General features: G+C 39.7%; 1 protein-coding gene and 1 long non-coding RNA gene across 8 annotated transcripts in view; one reads left to right on the top strand and one right to left on the bottom strand.

The window, feature by feature from the left end:
• LOC139036194 (uncharacterized) overlaps nucleotides 1-14,715 on the bottom strand; it is a 192,251-nt gene that overhangs the window by 25,519 nt on the left and 152,017 nt on the right. For both annotated transcript variants that reach the window (XR_011488908.1, XR_011488907.1), the window contains exon 2: nucleotides 13,124-13,230. This is a non-coding gene — a long non-coding RNA (uncharacterized lncRNA). The remainder of the gene's footprint in view (nucleotides 1-13,123; nucleotides 13,231-14,715) is intronic.
• The window catches only part of UMAD1 (UBAP1-MVB12-associated (UMA) domain containing 1), a 251,639-nt gene that overhangs the window by 184,473 nt on the left and 52,451 nt on the right, over nucleotides 1-14,715 (top strand). For 2 of the 6 annotated variants that reach the window (XM_070471115.1, XM_070471114.1), the window contains exon 2: nucleotides 7-206. The exons of the other annotated variants lie outside the window; for them this stretch is intronic. In XM_070471115.1, the coding sequence (XP_070327216.1) occupies nucleotides 63-206 (144 nt within the window). In that variant the 5' untranslated portion in view covers nucleotides 7-62. The remainder of the gene's footprint in view (nucleotides 1-6; nucleotides 207-14,715) is intronic. 6 annotated transcript variants of the gene reach the window in all.

Raw genomic sequence — 14,715 nt, 5'->3', positions numbered from 1 at the left:
TCCTAGCCAGAAAAGGCCAAACTATGTGAGGTGTATGAGAGGTGCCCCCGCTTCCATCCAAAATGCACATATGGTGTGGGGAAGCCGGCAATGGGAGTTTGACGCAGTGTCTCAGCTCGTGTACACAGTCTGTTGCCCAGCACCAGTACTCCTTGCCAGAAACCTGCTCACCTGCTGCTTTTGTAGCTCCACTTGATGAAGCTAAGGTAAGCTTAAAGTGACCACAGTGATATTTATTCAACTTGAGCAGTCTTCGTTTGCTAAACGTTATGTAACTGTAACCGCCTGCCTCTTCTGTTGATTCTTCACAATTGATTGCAATTAGAATCAAAGAACCGGAACCTGTAATTGCGTTGCACAGAGCTACATCAGATCCAATATGTATCTTTATTGAGTCTGTTTAGAAGGAGGAACTGAAATGTGGAAATGCTGGCTTTTTGCTGAGAAAACCAGATTTGCTGTCTCCAGTTTAGGAATTATTTTCAAAACCAGAGAGGCTATTCTGTCTATCTGTCGGTAGTCATTTGCTTGTCATTTTTCCAGTTTTCACTTTTGTAGTTTTAAAAACCACAGAATCAGCAGGGTGGGAGGTCCATGTTGGGAGAACAACTGTTCCCTATTTCCCAAAGCCATCTTTTTTTCTAATCCCCTGTTTTTTTAATTAGTAACAAATGGTCCTTATTTTTTCCTCCTCTGGCTCAGGTTACAGTCGTACCTTGTCACTCTATAGGGAGTTCAAATTAAAGCACAACCCTATTTATGTTGTCTTCACACACAGCTAGGGATTCTTTTTCAGAAGGATAAATTTCATCTCACTCTTTATGCAGTGGAAAAACTGGCCTGCAGATATGTACTTGGCCTAATTGGCATTTTCTGAATATTCCACTTTGTACCTTACTGAGGATTCTTGTGAATATGCTTATGAGAGTGTACCAGCATGAATACACAGGGGGAAAAAAATCACACCTTAGCTAAACTCAGCTAAGTTTACATAGATTTTACATTTTTTTCCCAGACCTGACCTAACAGGCCCCATTTCTTACTGTTTATCAGGTTTTTTTTTTTTTTTTTTTTTTTTAAATGAACTCCTGTGTTCATCCTATCTTTTTAAATAATTGGTTATCAACTTCTACCTGTTCAAGGACTGTTTAATATCCACTTTTGGAATGTCATATTCTTAGGTACATGCCTTTCACACATTACCTTTTAAATTAGTTAAGAAATCATTATGGGTTTGAATTCCTAAATTTTCTCTAATACTAGTTATGTAATAGAAAGTGTGTGGACTAGAGCCTCCTAATGTAAAAGCAAAAAGCCATAATTTTTTTTTAGGGAAATACAACCCAAATTTTCTCTGCGTTTTTATGCCTTTCTGTCCTTGGAGAAGGAGAAAAGATTGGCATATAAGTCTTATACCTAAGAGCCCAGTGCCAGCGGACTGAGTACAATTTACATAATAATAAAATGCTTCTGAACACTTTCTCAGAACTTCTGAACTGAAAAGAATCAGTAAACTGTTGCATAATCCTACTTCTTAAGTTGGTTTCGGTTGGAGAATAATTTGAAGAACATGCTGTCTCTTTGTTCATGTAGATATTCCGGGATTTATTACTAGATCAAGCCGGCCCATTGGAGAGCTGTATATTCCTATCTCATTGCCTCAGTGCAGCACAGATTGCCTTCCCTGAGCTGTTTTTCAGCCTGATTGAATAACTCTGTGAGAAACTGTTGTGTGGAATACGCTGTGACATTTATTATGGAGGAATTACCAAGACATGGTCTGCCCTCTTCTGTAGTTGCCCCTCTGTGAAGTCCCACTTAGGTCTTCTCATTTCTTACTGCTTTTATGCTAACAGAAAATATTTTGTTTCTCCTGAGGTGGTAATACTCTTTCTCATGGCCACTGTGAATTTGGTACCTAGTCATTTTTTCCCCAATGTGCTTTGGCAGGAGGTAGCTCAGACCTAAATTTATAGCTCAGTTTTAGTAATTATTTAGAACCATATAGAATATATATCTGCTTTCTTTATTTTCTTCTTATCTCATGCTCATCTATTTTTCCTGGTTATGATTCTTAAATTTATTGTGAATCTTCTATTGGCTGCTTCAAATTCATTGTAAAGAGGAAAGAGTTAACATAATAAATGCATTTATATGTATATTTATGTATTAGTTTTATATAAACAAGTATATTTAAATTGTGCTTTTTAATAGGTTATAAGATATACAAGTTACAAGATATATATGTATGTATGTATGTGTGTGTGTGTGTGTGTGTGTATATGTGTGTGTGTATATATATATATATATATATATATAAAAGATATATGTGACCCCATGGACTGTAGCCTGCCAGCCCCCTCTGTCCATGCAATTCTCCAGGCAAGAATACTGGAGAGAGTTGCCATTCCCTTCTGCAGGGGATCTTCCAGACCCAGGGATCGAACCTGGGTCTCCCATATTGCAGGCAGATTCTTTACTGTCTGAGCCACCAGGCAAGCGCAAGAGACATACACAATTTCCAATTTTAATTCTCTCACTCTTGTTTTAAAAAATTACATGTGACGAAAGCATGAGCTTTTTTAACTGTGAGGATGTGTGTGACACTGGGCACCTTACTTTCTCTCTGCCGTGCCTCAGACTCGCATGCTGAGTTCCAGTTTAGCATGATTTCTTCAGGTCCTTGTTGACTGGAGGCCCCAGGTGAAAGGAGCCTCCTTTCCAGATGATCAGCTCTGCCCAGCTGTAGTCAGGCTGTGTGCCTTAGGCACATGCTACCCTCAGCCTTGCACATTTACCACTCCGAGGTCTCCGACTTCACACACTGTTGTTTCATGCTGTAAATACGCTTTAGGTGGTTTCCCTGTGGAATGTGAGGTATCAGTGGGAGGACCTAGAGGGACATTGTCTTGGGAGTCATGCTTCAGAGAAGCCCTGCGGTAGCATCAGTAGCTGCCAGGGTGTGAACTTCATCCTCAGACAGACATGGAGCTCCAGTCTTGGCTCTCCATGTATCACTATGGTACCTCTGATAAAGTACTTGGGCTTTCAGAACTTTAAGTGCCTTTGCTGTAACATGATGATACTATTTACTTTGCAGTGTCTGTATACACAGTATCTAACATACCAGATACTCTGTAAGAGTTCCTTTTTAATTGGAAGGAAATCATGGTTGATGATTCCCACTCATACCTAAGTGGGATTGAAGGGATTGAATCAGTTAGGAATTGGGCTCAGAAAAGAGTCACAGAGATATGGAAGGTAGTGGCTTAAATTTAGGACTTTATTTTTCCCATGTGATGAGAAGACTGGCGGAAGGTGGTGGGAGCATTGTTTCAGGAGCTCATGTATGGCCAGGCTGATGTTTTATGAGTCTTGTTCTTTTCCTCATAGTTGCAGCGTAGCTACTGCAACTCCAGCCATCATACCTCACTTCCAGGAAGTTGGAAAAAGGAAGACAGCTGAGGGAGAATAAAAATAACTATGTCCAGAAACTTTCCAAATAGTCTCTAACAGTTTTACTAGCTCTGCTGTGTCACACACTAGGCTATCCCTGGTGGCAGGAGACCCTGGGAGATGTTTTTTGTTTAGTACTTCAGTACCCTCAGCAAAATGAGGGTCCAGTAATAAGGAAGAAAGGGAAAATGAATATTGGATAGGCTGCAAGCAGTCTTTGATGGAGCTGGAATTCAAACTTGCACCTGAGTAACCACAAAACCTTTGCTTTGCACTGTATTGCTTTCTTACATAACTTGAGAGAAATAAGAGCAGTGTGCAATAACACATTGTGTGCAAGGCACACATCCGTAGTGCCTTGTACTCCTGGGGCCCCTAATAACTATATTTTGACCTAATCATTTGGATCTCTGCTGTGGCTGCTAAAGGTGGGGAGGAACAGGCGGTGGTACTTCCCTCTCAGAGGGGCTGGCGGCCATCTCTGGATTTCTGCCTCTGGAGTCAGGAGCACATTCTTCAGGCCAGAGAATGAGGCAGAGCAACAGTGACCAATGTCAAGAGGTCAGAATCCAAAATTAAAAGCTGACAGAAGGCTTGGCTTGAAGACGGGTATCTTCTCAAGTCAGAAGCCAGGGCATCATCTTTGCTTTCTTCCCTCTTACCCATGCTCAACCCAGCTGATCACCAAGTCCCTGTGTTTTTGCCTCACTTTGCTGTCCTGTCCTCGCTCTCCCATTCCCCACGCAGTGGTTCCGTGAGCAGTCCACTCACGTGGGCTGTTGTAGAGCGTTTCTGAAAGAGCCTTCTGCGCCCTAGTCTTACTTTCATTCAGCCCATTTGCCACAGATCTGAGCATACAGTTGCCTTATTTGACCACATCTGAGGCTCTTAGCTTCTTGCAGGATAAGATCCAGTAACCTTGGTCTGGTGTGCGTGTCTCTTCATGATCTGGGTCTGCCACGTGTATGAACCTCCGGGTCTGTCCTGTGTCACTATACAGAGTTTCTGACCATGCTGTGAACATCTTCCTTTCTCCTGGAGTTTGTATGTGCAACTCTCTTTTCTTCCTGGAGTGCTTTCTTTCCTTTTTATAAAAATCATTTCAACTTTTTACTTTGGAGTATAGCTGATTAACAATGTTGTGATAGTTTCGGGTGGACAGCAGAGGGACTCTGAACTGCTTTCTTTATCCTGTACCCCTTTTGAACACTTTGAGTGTTGCCACTCACCCTTCAAACTCCTGCTCAAATATTTGGCCTCTTGGGTGCCAACTTTGTCTCCCTTGTTGTTGCTGTTGTTCAGTCACCAGCTTGTGTCTTGATTCTTTACAGCCCCATAGACTGCAGCACGCCAAGCCTCCCTGTCCCTCACCATCTCCCAGAGTTTGTCCAAGTTCATGTGCATTGCATTGGTGATGCCCTCCAGCCATCTCATCCTCTGTCACCCCCTTCTTCTTAGGCAGCATGAAGACCTCTCTTCTGCTCTCTCGGCACCTTTGCATGCCTGTATTCTGGCTCCCTGTGTCCTGACCAGAAGCATCACGACTGGGGGTATCCTGGCTGATTCAGCATTGCGTTCTCTGTGCCTGGCATCGTGCATGGCATGTGTCAGGCACTCAGTAAATGTATAATATTAGTTGCTTGCAAGAATGAGTGCTGAGATTAGACCAAAGGCAGAATGACTTGTTCCCCTTATTACCTAAGGACTGGAACTGCCTAACTTTGGGCAAAGTCCTTATTTTTTGAATGCTGCATTAATGGGAGTGTATGTGTAAAAGTATTCCATCTCTCCAAATTGTGTTATTTACATCAGGTTCTGCCATAGTTTCTGTTAGTTTTTCAGGTTGTCTTAATCAGTCCCAGCTCAGCAGTGCTTCTGATTCCCAGATCCTGAAGAGGATCTTAGTTCTGTAATGTTTTATGTCTTCCCCAAAACTCAGTTGTGTTTCAGATGTTTCTCCTTTGTATTTGCTGTTTCAGCATCCATTCCTGACTGAAGACACATTTTAAATGGTACTTTTAAAATGATGTTTTAAGCATTTTAAAATAGTGATTCCTAACTAGTTTTGGGTATGTATGTTGCCTTCTTCTTCTTCTTCTTTTTTTTTAATTTATTTTTATTAGTTGGAGGCTAATTACTTTACAATATTGTAGTGGTTTTTGTCATACATTGACATGAATTAGCCATGGATTACATGTATTCCCCATCCCGTATGTTGCCTTCTTTAGCCATTTAAGATAGTGCAGGACCTTCTTGCACAAGAATTAAGAAGTTGGCAAAATGAGTGAAAAGCATCCGAAATTTTTCTTCAAACCATGGATATTATTGCTGCTCCTTAAAATTTTAATTCCCAGTTTGTAATATATATCAAATGCTGTTAACATTCAAAAATTCCTTACATTGTGCTGTATCTGACAAGTTGCAAATAGTAACTGAAAGAATCTGAAATTGTTAAAAGCTGCAATCTTTTCTGTCTTATATATTATTGTTGTTGTTCAGTCACTCAGTTGTGTCCAACTCTTTGCAACCCCATGGACTGCAGCACACCAGGTGATGCCATCCAACCGTCTCATCCCCTGTCATCCCCTTTTCCTCCTGTCTTCAATCTTCCTAGCATTAGGGTCTTTTCCAATGAGTTGGCTCTTTGCATCAGGGGCTGAAGAATTGGACCTTCACCTTCAGCATCAGTCCTTCCAGTGCATATTCATGGTTGATTTCCTTTAGGATTGACTGGTTTGATTTCCTTGTAGTCCAAGGGACTCTGAAGAGTCTTCTCCAGCACCACAGTTTGAAAGCATCAATTCTTTGGCATTGAGTCTTCTTTATGGTCCAGCTTTCATATCCATATGTGGGACTACTGGAAAAACCATAGCTTTGACTAGACAGACCTTTGTCAGCAAAGTGATGTCTGCTTTTTAATATGCTGTCTACTTTTGTCAAAGCTTTTCTTCCAAGGAGCAAGTGTCTTTTAATTACATGGCTGCAGTCACCCATTCTCAGTGATCTTGGAGCCCAAAAGAAGAAAATCTGTCACTGTTTATACTTCTTCCCCATCTATTTGCCATGAAGTGATGGGATCTGATGCTATGATCTAGTGTTCTGAATGTTGAATTTTAAACCAGCTTCTCACTCTTCTCTTTAACCCTCATCAAGAGGCTCTAGTTCCTCTTTGCCTTCTGTTATTAGACTAGTATCTCTGCATATCTGAGGTGGTTATTTCTTCAGGTGATCTTGATTCCAGCCGGTGAGTCATCCAGCCCAGCATTTCACATGATGTACAATCATTTCACATGATGTATATGAGTTAAATAAGCAGGGTGACAATATGTAGCCTTGACATACTCCTTTCCCAATTTTTAACCCAGTCTGTTGTTCTCTAATGCCTAAAAGCAATACTTACAAATAATAAGTGTCAAATAAATGGCTGTGGAAGGAAAGCAGCAGTGGCAGCAGCATTTCAGGTAACCAGTGCCTGGGAGCCTGCTCTGGGTGAATGTGCAAGTCCAGAGTCAGTGAAGGAGAGTTTCCACATTTGTATGCCAGACCAACGACGACCTTCTGAAATCACACTTGTGCAAAAGGGCCACTGAATCAAACAGAAGGTGGTACACCATTGGTAATTGGATAAATCTCCAAGGATGTTACTTATTGTTTTAAACTTCTGCCTCATGCCTGTTGACATTGAGAACCAAAATCAGATTCTGTGCTTTCAACTTCAATAGTTGTAGTTTTGCTCTGAAAGAAAAATGGACTCAGTTTCTGGTACAACATTCTTTAGTCCTCAAAAGATCCTGTGAGTAACTTTTCATTTTTATCATTGTCTAACTAAAACCTTTTCATACTGTTCATGGGGTTCTCAAGGCAAGAATACTGAAGTGGTTTGCCATTCCCTTCTCCAGTGGACCACATCCTGTCAGCCTCTCCACCGTGACCCAACCGTCTTGGGTGGCCCCACATGGCATGGCTTAGTTTCATTGAGTTAGACAAGACTGTGGTCCTGTGATCAAGTTGGCTAGTTGTCCCTGACTGTAGTTTCAGTCTGTCTGCCCCCTGACCCCCTCTCTCAATTGCCAACATCCGCTGGATCATCGAAAAGCAAGAATGTTCCAGAAAAACATCTATTTCTGCTTTCTTGACTACGCCAAAGCCTTTGACTTGAGAGTCCCTTGGACTGCAAGGAGATCCAACCAGTCCATTCTAAAGGAGATCAGTCCTGGGTGTTCATTGGAAGGACTGATGTTCAAGCTGAAACTCAAATACTTTGGCCACTTGATGCGAAGAGCTGACTCATTGGAAAAGACCCTGATGCTGGGAAAGATAGGGGCAGGAGGAGAAGGGGACGACAGAGGATGAGATGGTTGGATGGCATCATCGACTCGATGGACATGGGTTTGGGTGGACTCCGGGAGTTGGTGATGGACAGGGAGGCCTGGCGTGCTGCAGTTCATGGGGTCACAAAGAGTTGGACACGACTGAGCGACTGAACTGAACTGAACTAAAACCTGGTTAGCCTGGTTAATAGATAATTCCCTAGTTTCTTATCCAAGTTCATTTTGAACTATTTATTTGTTTAAATATTTCTTAAACATTTATTTGGAGCAAGACTCTGTTAAACATTGTTCTCCATGTCTAAGAATGTTGGAGATATTATTCTGTGGAAGATGTGGTTAAAAAAATCTGTGTTACACACCTAAAAGCTCGTCATTGCATATCATGCACGATGGCTGGCCATAGTCGAACTCCAGGAATTGGAAGCTATAATTCTGTCTCTCAGAGGCAGTCTTCCCTCAAGCAAATTTCAAGGCATCATAAAGCTAACTATCAATTAACCAAATGAATCAGTTAGCCATACTACTTACAACTTTCCTTAATCAAGTAAGTGTTAAGGAGTTTTATTAGTAAAGAAAGAGCTACAGGAGAATGTGAGACCTGAAGAATATGCAAGAAATATAGGCTAAATTATGGATGAACTGTGGATAAGAGTGGCATATGAGAATGCTTAGTTTTTCTGACATATCTTACCTAATCTCATTATAAGTGACTAACAGGAATATTTTGTTTCTATCTCCAGAACTTTTGGAGTCGGTTATAAAATGTATAATTCCAGTAACTTTCTGGTTTCTCATACATTGCCTATAACTATTAGTCAAGTCAAAACCCAGTCTTAAAATTTCCTAACAATAAATGTGAAAGAAGACAGAATTCAGCAACACATCAAAAAGCTCATACACCATGATCAAGTTGGGTTTAGTACATGGGTACAAGGATTCTTCAGTATGCAGAAATCAATCAATGTGATACACATTAACAAATTCAAAGATAAAAACCATATGATCATCTCAATAGATGCATAAAAAGCCTTTGACAAAATTCAGCACCCATTTATGATTAAAACTCTTCAAAAAATGGGCATAGAAGGAACCTACCTCAACGTAGTAAAGGCCATATGTGATAAGCCTACAGCAAACATTTCTCTCAATGGTGAAAAATTGAAAGCATTCCCCCTAAGACCAGGAACAAGACAAGGGTGTCCACTTTCACCACTGTTGGTAAACGTAATTCTGGGTGTCCTAGCTACAGCCATCAGAGAAGAAGAAGAAAGAAAAGGAATCCAGGTTGGAAAAGAAGAAGTAAAGCGCTCACCGTTCGCAGATGACATGAAACAAAACATAGAAAACCCTAAAGATAGTATCAGAAAATTACCAGAGCTAATCAGCGAATTTAGCAAAGTTAAATCACTTTCATTTCTATATACTAACAATGAAAAATAAGGAGAAATTAAGGAATCACTCCCATTCACCATTGCAACAAAAAGAATTAAATATCTAGGAATACACTTACCTAAGGAGACAAAAGAACTGTACACAGAAAATTATAAGACTAATGAAATAAATCAAAATGACATAAACAGATGGAGAGATATTCTATGTTCCTGGGTAGGAAGAATCAATATTGTGAAAATGACTATACTACCAAATGCCATATATAGATTCAATGTGATTCCTATCAAATTACCAATGACATTTTTCACAGAACTAGAACAAAACATTTCACAATTCATGTGGAAACACAGAAGACCCCAAATAGCCAAAGCAGTCTTGAGAAAGAAGAATGGAGTGGAGGAATCCACCTTCCTGACTTCAGATTATACTATAAAGCTACAGTCATCAAGGCAGTATGGTACTGGCACAAAAACAGAAATACAGACCAATGGAACAAGATAGAAAGCCCAGAAATAAACCCATGCACCTGTGGGTACCTTGTTTTTGACACAGGAGGCAAGAATATACAATGGGGCAAAGATAACTTCTTCAATAAATGGTGCTGGGAAAACTGGACAGCTACATGTAAAAGGATAAAATTAGAACACTTCCTAACACCATACACAAAGATAAACTCAAAATGGATTAAAGACCTAATGTAAGACCAGAAACTATAAAATTCTTAGAGGAAACCATAGGCAGAACACTTGATGACATAAATCAAAGCAAGATCCTCTATGACTCACCTCCTAGAGTAACAGAAATAAAAACAAAAGTAAACAAGTGGGACCTGATTAAACTTAAAAGCTTTTGCACAGCAAAGGAAACTATAAGTGAGATGATAAGACAACCCTCAAAATGGGAGAATATAATAGCAAATGAAACAACTGACAAAGGATTAATTTCCAAAATATGCGAGTAGCTCACACAATTCAATACCAGAAAAACAACCCAATCAAAAAGTGGACAAAAGACCTAAACAGACATTTCTCCAAAGAAGACATACAGATGGCTAACAAACACATGAAAAGATGTTCAACATCGCTCATTAGTAGAGAAATGCAAATCAAAACCACAGTGAGATATCACCTCACACTGGTCAGAATGGCCATCATCAAAATGTCTACAAACAATAAATGCTGGAGAGGGTGTGGAGAAAAGGGAACCCTCTTGCACTGTTGGTGGGAATATAAATTGATACAGCCACTGTGGAAGACGGTATGGAGACTCCTTAAAAAACTAGGAATAAAACCATTATATGATCCTGGAATCCCACTCCTAGGCATATACCTTGCTGCTGCTGCTAAGTCGCTTCAGTTGTGTCCGACTCTGTGCGACCCCATAGACTGCAGCCCACCAGGCTCCCCCATCCCTGGGATTCTCCAGGCAAGAACACTGGAGTGGGTTGTCATTTCCTTCTCCAGTGCATGAAAGTGAAAAGTAAAAGTGAAGTCGCTCAGTTGTGTCTGACTCTTAGCAACCCCATGGACTGCAGCCTACCAGGCTCCTCTGTCCATGGGATTTTCCAGGCAGGAGTACTGGAGTGGGGTGCCATTGCCTTCTCCCATACACCCTGAAGAAACCAAAATTGAAAAAGATACATGTATCCCATTGTTCACTGCAGCACTATTTACAATAGGTAGAACATGGAAGCCACCTGGATGTCTATCCACAGATGAATGGATAAAGAAGCTGTGATACATATACACAATGGAATATTACTCAGCCATAAAAAGGAATGCGTTTGAGTCAGTTCTAATGAGGTGGATGAACCTTGAACCTATTATACAGAGGGAAGTGAGTCAGAAAGAGAAAGATAAATACCGTGTTCTAACACATATATATGGAATCTAGAAAAATGGTACTGAAGAATTTGTTTACAGGGCAACAGTGGAGAAACAGAGAATAGACTTATGGACATGGGGGTGGGGAGAGGGTGAGATGTATGGAAAGAGTAATATGTAAAATAGATGGCCAACGGGAATTTGCTGTATGGCTCAGGAAACTCAAACAGGAGCTCTCTATCAACCTCGAGGGAGACGGGAGAGAGTTTTAAAAGGGAGGGGATATATGTACACCTATGGCTGATTCATGTTGAGGTTTGACAGAAAACAGCAAAATTCTATAAAGCAATTATCCTTCAATAAAAAGTAAATTAGTTTAAAAAATGGGAAAGAAGAAAAATATAAGCTGACATTCATTGTTTAACAAAAGTTGTTAAGTATTTTACATCTTGAATATTCATTTTTGGGGACTAAATACTGGTACCTCTCTGTCGCTTATTTTTCTACTAACGATCATCCCTGCTTCAGCTCTTGAAAATGGCTTGTTGAGTTTCAGTTTTGCATGCAAGCCCTTAAGCGGTCCTTTGTAGTTTCACAAGAGCCGAAATGCTTGTTAGTCTGGAATTTAGTGTATTTTAGTACTTATTTGTTTTCAGTTTTCTTGATTTTTTTGGAACTCTTTTCATGAGGAAATCCATGGTTCTTAACAATTAGTCATAAACCAGTTAGGAATTATATAATTTACCTTTTCGGAACTCTGTTCAAGTGGCAAAATTTCAGTTTTTCAATTTCAAAATTTCAATTCATCTTTGGTGATGTGGCTGATCCTCAGAGAAAAACCAGACTCCTGAAATTTGTGGCAGGAATAGAAACGTGGCCAGAGAAAGCAAGTAGTTTAAGAAATAACTAGTTTTCAATGAAAATTAAGCATAGCCTCTTAGAATACAATCCCTGTTTCTAGTGGTATAGCTTTTTTGTGTTTTTACTGTGTTCATTAACACAAAGGATAAGTAAGCTCACTAGTGGCTAGAGATTTGACTCACAGGAAAACACTAGGTAGTGATTAAGAACACGGCCTCTCTCCGCCCCAAAGCTGTGAAATTGTAACTGCACTGCCGTGCGTGGCCTCTACTCGCCACATGCAGCTGTTGAGCATGTGAAATGTGACCAGCAGTCTGAGATGTGCTGTGAGTGTAAAATACGTGCCGGGTTTCAGAAACGTGGCGTGAGAGAAAGACTGTTAAATATTTCAGTGGTATTTTATGTGCATTTCATGTTGCCATGATAACATTCTGGATATATTGCATTGGGGGAAAATAAAGTATTAAAATGAATTTCACCTGTTTCCTTTAAATTTCTTACTGTGGCTACTAGAAAAGTTTAGAATACAAATGTGGTTTGCCTTATAGTTTTACTGGACAGTGCCAGTCTAATAGACTAAAAAAGTCTTAGTTTGTGTAGTAAATATTAATTATTAGCCTGTTTAGTTCAGTTTTTAACCTCTTGAATAGTCAATGCTTTTGGAAGTCTGGGAAGCCCGATCATTTCTTTTGCTTTTTTCAAGGGCTGCACATTGAAGCCGCTGTTCTTTGCAGTTGCCAACCCTGATTCAGCTGACTGATACCAATTGGTAGATAGTTCTAGAAGGAATAATTGCTGCTTTGTGTCCAAATGAATGAACTGCACCTACTGTTTCTCTGCTTTACACCTTTTCCCCTGATGGCTTTTACATGGTTTTTCATGACGGACTGATATTTACAGTAACATAGACCTAAATTCATGCAGGTTTTCAAAGACCCAGTTCGTATATCACCTTATACCATAATTTACAATATGTCATAAATTATCACAGCTCATCATCTTATTTACAACCCTTGAATAACATTGTCACTTATTATCATGTTATTATTGACAATAAATACTGATAACAGCAAATGAGTTTTTGCGATCACTCTTTTGTAAGAAACCAGTTGAAGCAGAACCTACATGTTGCAGGATCTGGGAAGCAAACATTTATGAATAATCAGCCTTTTTCCTTTGTGCAAAAAAAAAAAAAATCATAAAAAATCTGTATGCATTTTATTTTAAATTATTTTAATTTATGAACTATTTGATACTAACCTGAAGGGTTTGGGAGCCCTGAGATCAGTAGAGTGAAGTCACATTATGTTAGGCAGGAAGCGGCAGTTGGATAGATGTTGATAATAATAAAACCTGGAAAGGTCAGTCTGTGAAAATAAATGTAATACTTAAATTACTCAGTCATTTACTTTCTCTCAAAAAGTAATAAGTTAATCTTGTTCCCCCAAAAAACCTCTGAGACTGGTAGTTTTCTTTTCAATTCCTTTCATCTTAGGCAATCTTTTGTATATCATGCAAAAGGCCATACAATTAGCATGAAATGAGAGAGTGCTTTTTAAATTTGATGAATAAGGGCTCTTTTTTCCTCCAGCTGTTCTGCATGCAAGGTGGCGGTCTGTATCTCACCAGCAGACAGACTATTTGGTATCTACTCTATAAGTAGCTCCCAGTTTTTATATCTGTGCCTTAATGAGGAAGGAGGTCTGGAAGTAATAAAAGTGAGCTTAGAGTGCATTGAAAAAAAAAATACCACAATGCCTTAGTGCAGCGCTCCAAGATTCCCAGTTTGGACGTTAAGGGCTTCTCCACCTTGTCCGGGATTCCAAAGATAGCCCTGTCACTCTCTTTTCCTGGCAGTCAATTGAGGACATATTAGTAAGACCTCCCTGAACATGAAAAACTTTCTGGGGTGGATCTCTTTTCTGTCATTTATCATGAAAGTATGCTTTGTTAACATACTTTTTTTCCCCCTCAATGTTATCTCTTTTGAAAAGTTTTTATGCCTCTGTATTCTTGTGGGTTTGCTTTTTAGAAATACTTGTCTTTGAAGTTGTAATATTTATTTCAATGAACATTACTTATTCTCTCTTTAAAAATGGTAATGTACTGTTTCATTAGTTAGAAGTCCTCCACCTTTGCTGTTTTAAACAACCAAGATGAAATTTCCAATATTGTTGATAAGGTGTTTATAAGTTGTTGGCCATTGATGCTCACGTTTTTATATTGTTGTGTTTCAGAATTCCCTTACATGTAGCTATTCCTATTGCATAAAAGGAACCAGAATGCCACACGTAAGATGCATAGACCATAACTGAGCCATCTTTCTCCCCTTAAAGTAGTACCATAACTACAACTGCCAGATTTAGCAAATAAAAATACTGAATGCTGAGATAAATTTGAATTTCAGATAAACAACCGAATTTTCAGTATGTTTGTCTCATGTATTTCCCTGGGGGCTCAGATGGTATAAAGAACCCACCTGCAGTGCAGGAGACCTGGGTTCAGTCTCTGGGTTGGGAAGATCCTCTGGAGAAGGGAACTGTGCTATGTAATATCTGTATCATCCTTAGACTTTTAAAAAATCACCTACATTTACTCTGGCAACCATAACCATAACTCATTTCTCTTATTAACTCAGAGCCCTTCTGCGCTGGGTGAGGTCAGTCTGCGCCTGGCCCTTGTGCTGTTTGCTGGTCATCCTGCTCCACCCAGCTCTTAGCAATATCAGGATAAGCTGTGGCTCCTTGCGAGTCAAAGTATTTCAAGCTTGTTTTCTCATTCATCCATATATTTAGGGGAAGACAGGAAGGGGTATGCTCTGTTCTCATCTCTCCTCTTTTTAATTTTAAAAA

This window comes from Odocoileus virginianus, chromosome 1 (assembly GCF_023699985.2).
Source record: "Odocoileus virginianus isolate 20LAN1187 ecotype Illinois chromosome 1, Ovbor_1.2, whole genome shotgun sequence".
Taxonomy (NCBI): Eukaryota; Metazoa; Chordata; class Mammalia; order Artiodactyla; family Cervidae; genus Odocoileus; species Odocoileus virginianus.
Note: the sequence above shows the minus strand (reverse complement) of the source record. Positions and strands in the feature narration are given on the sequence as shown.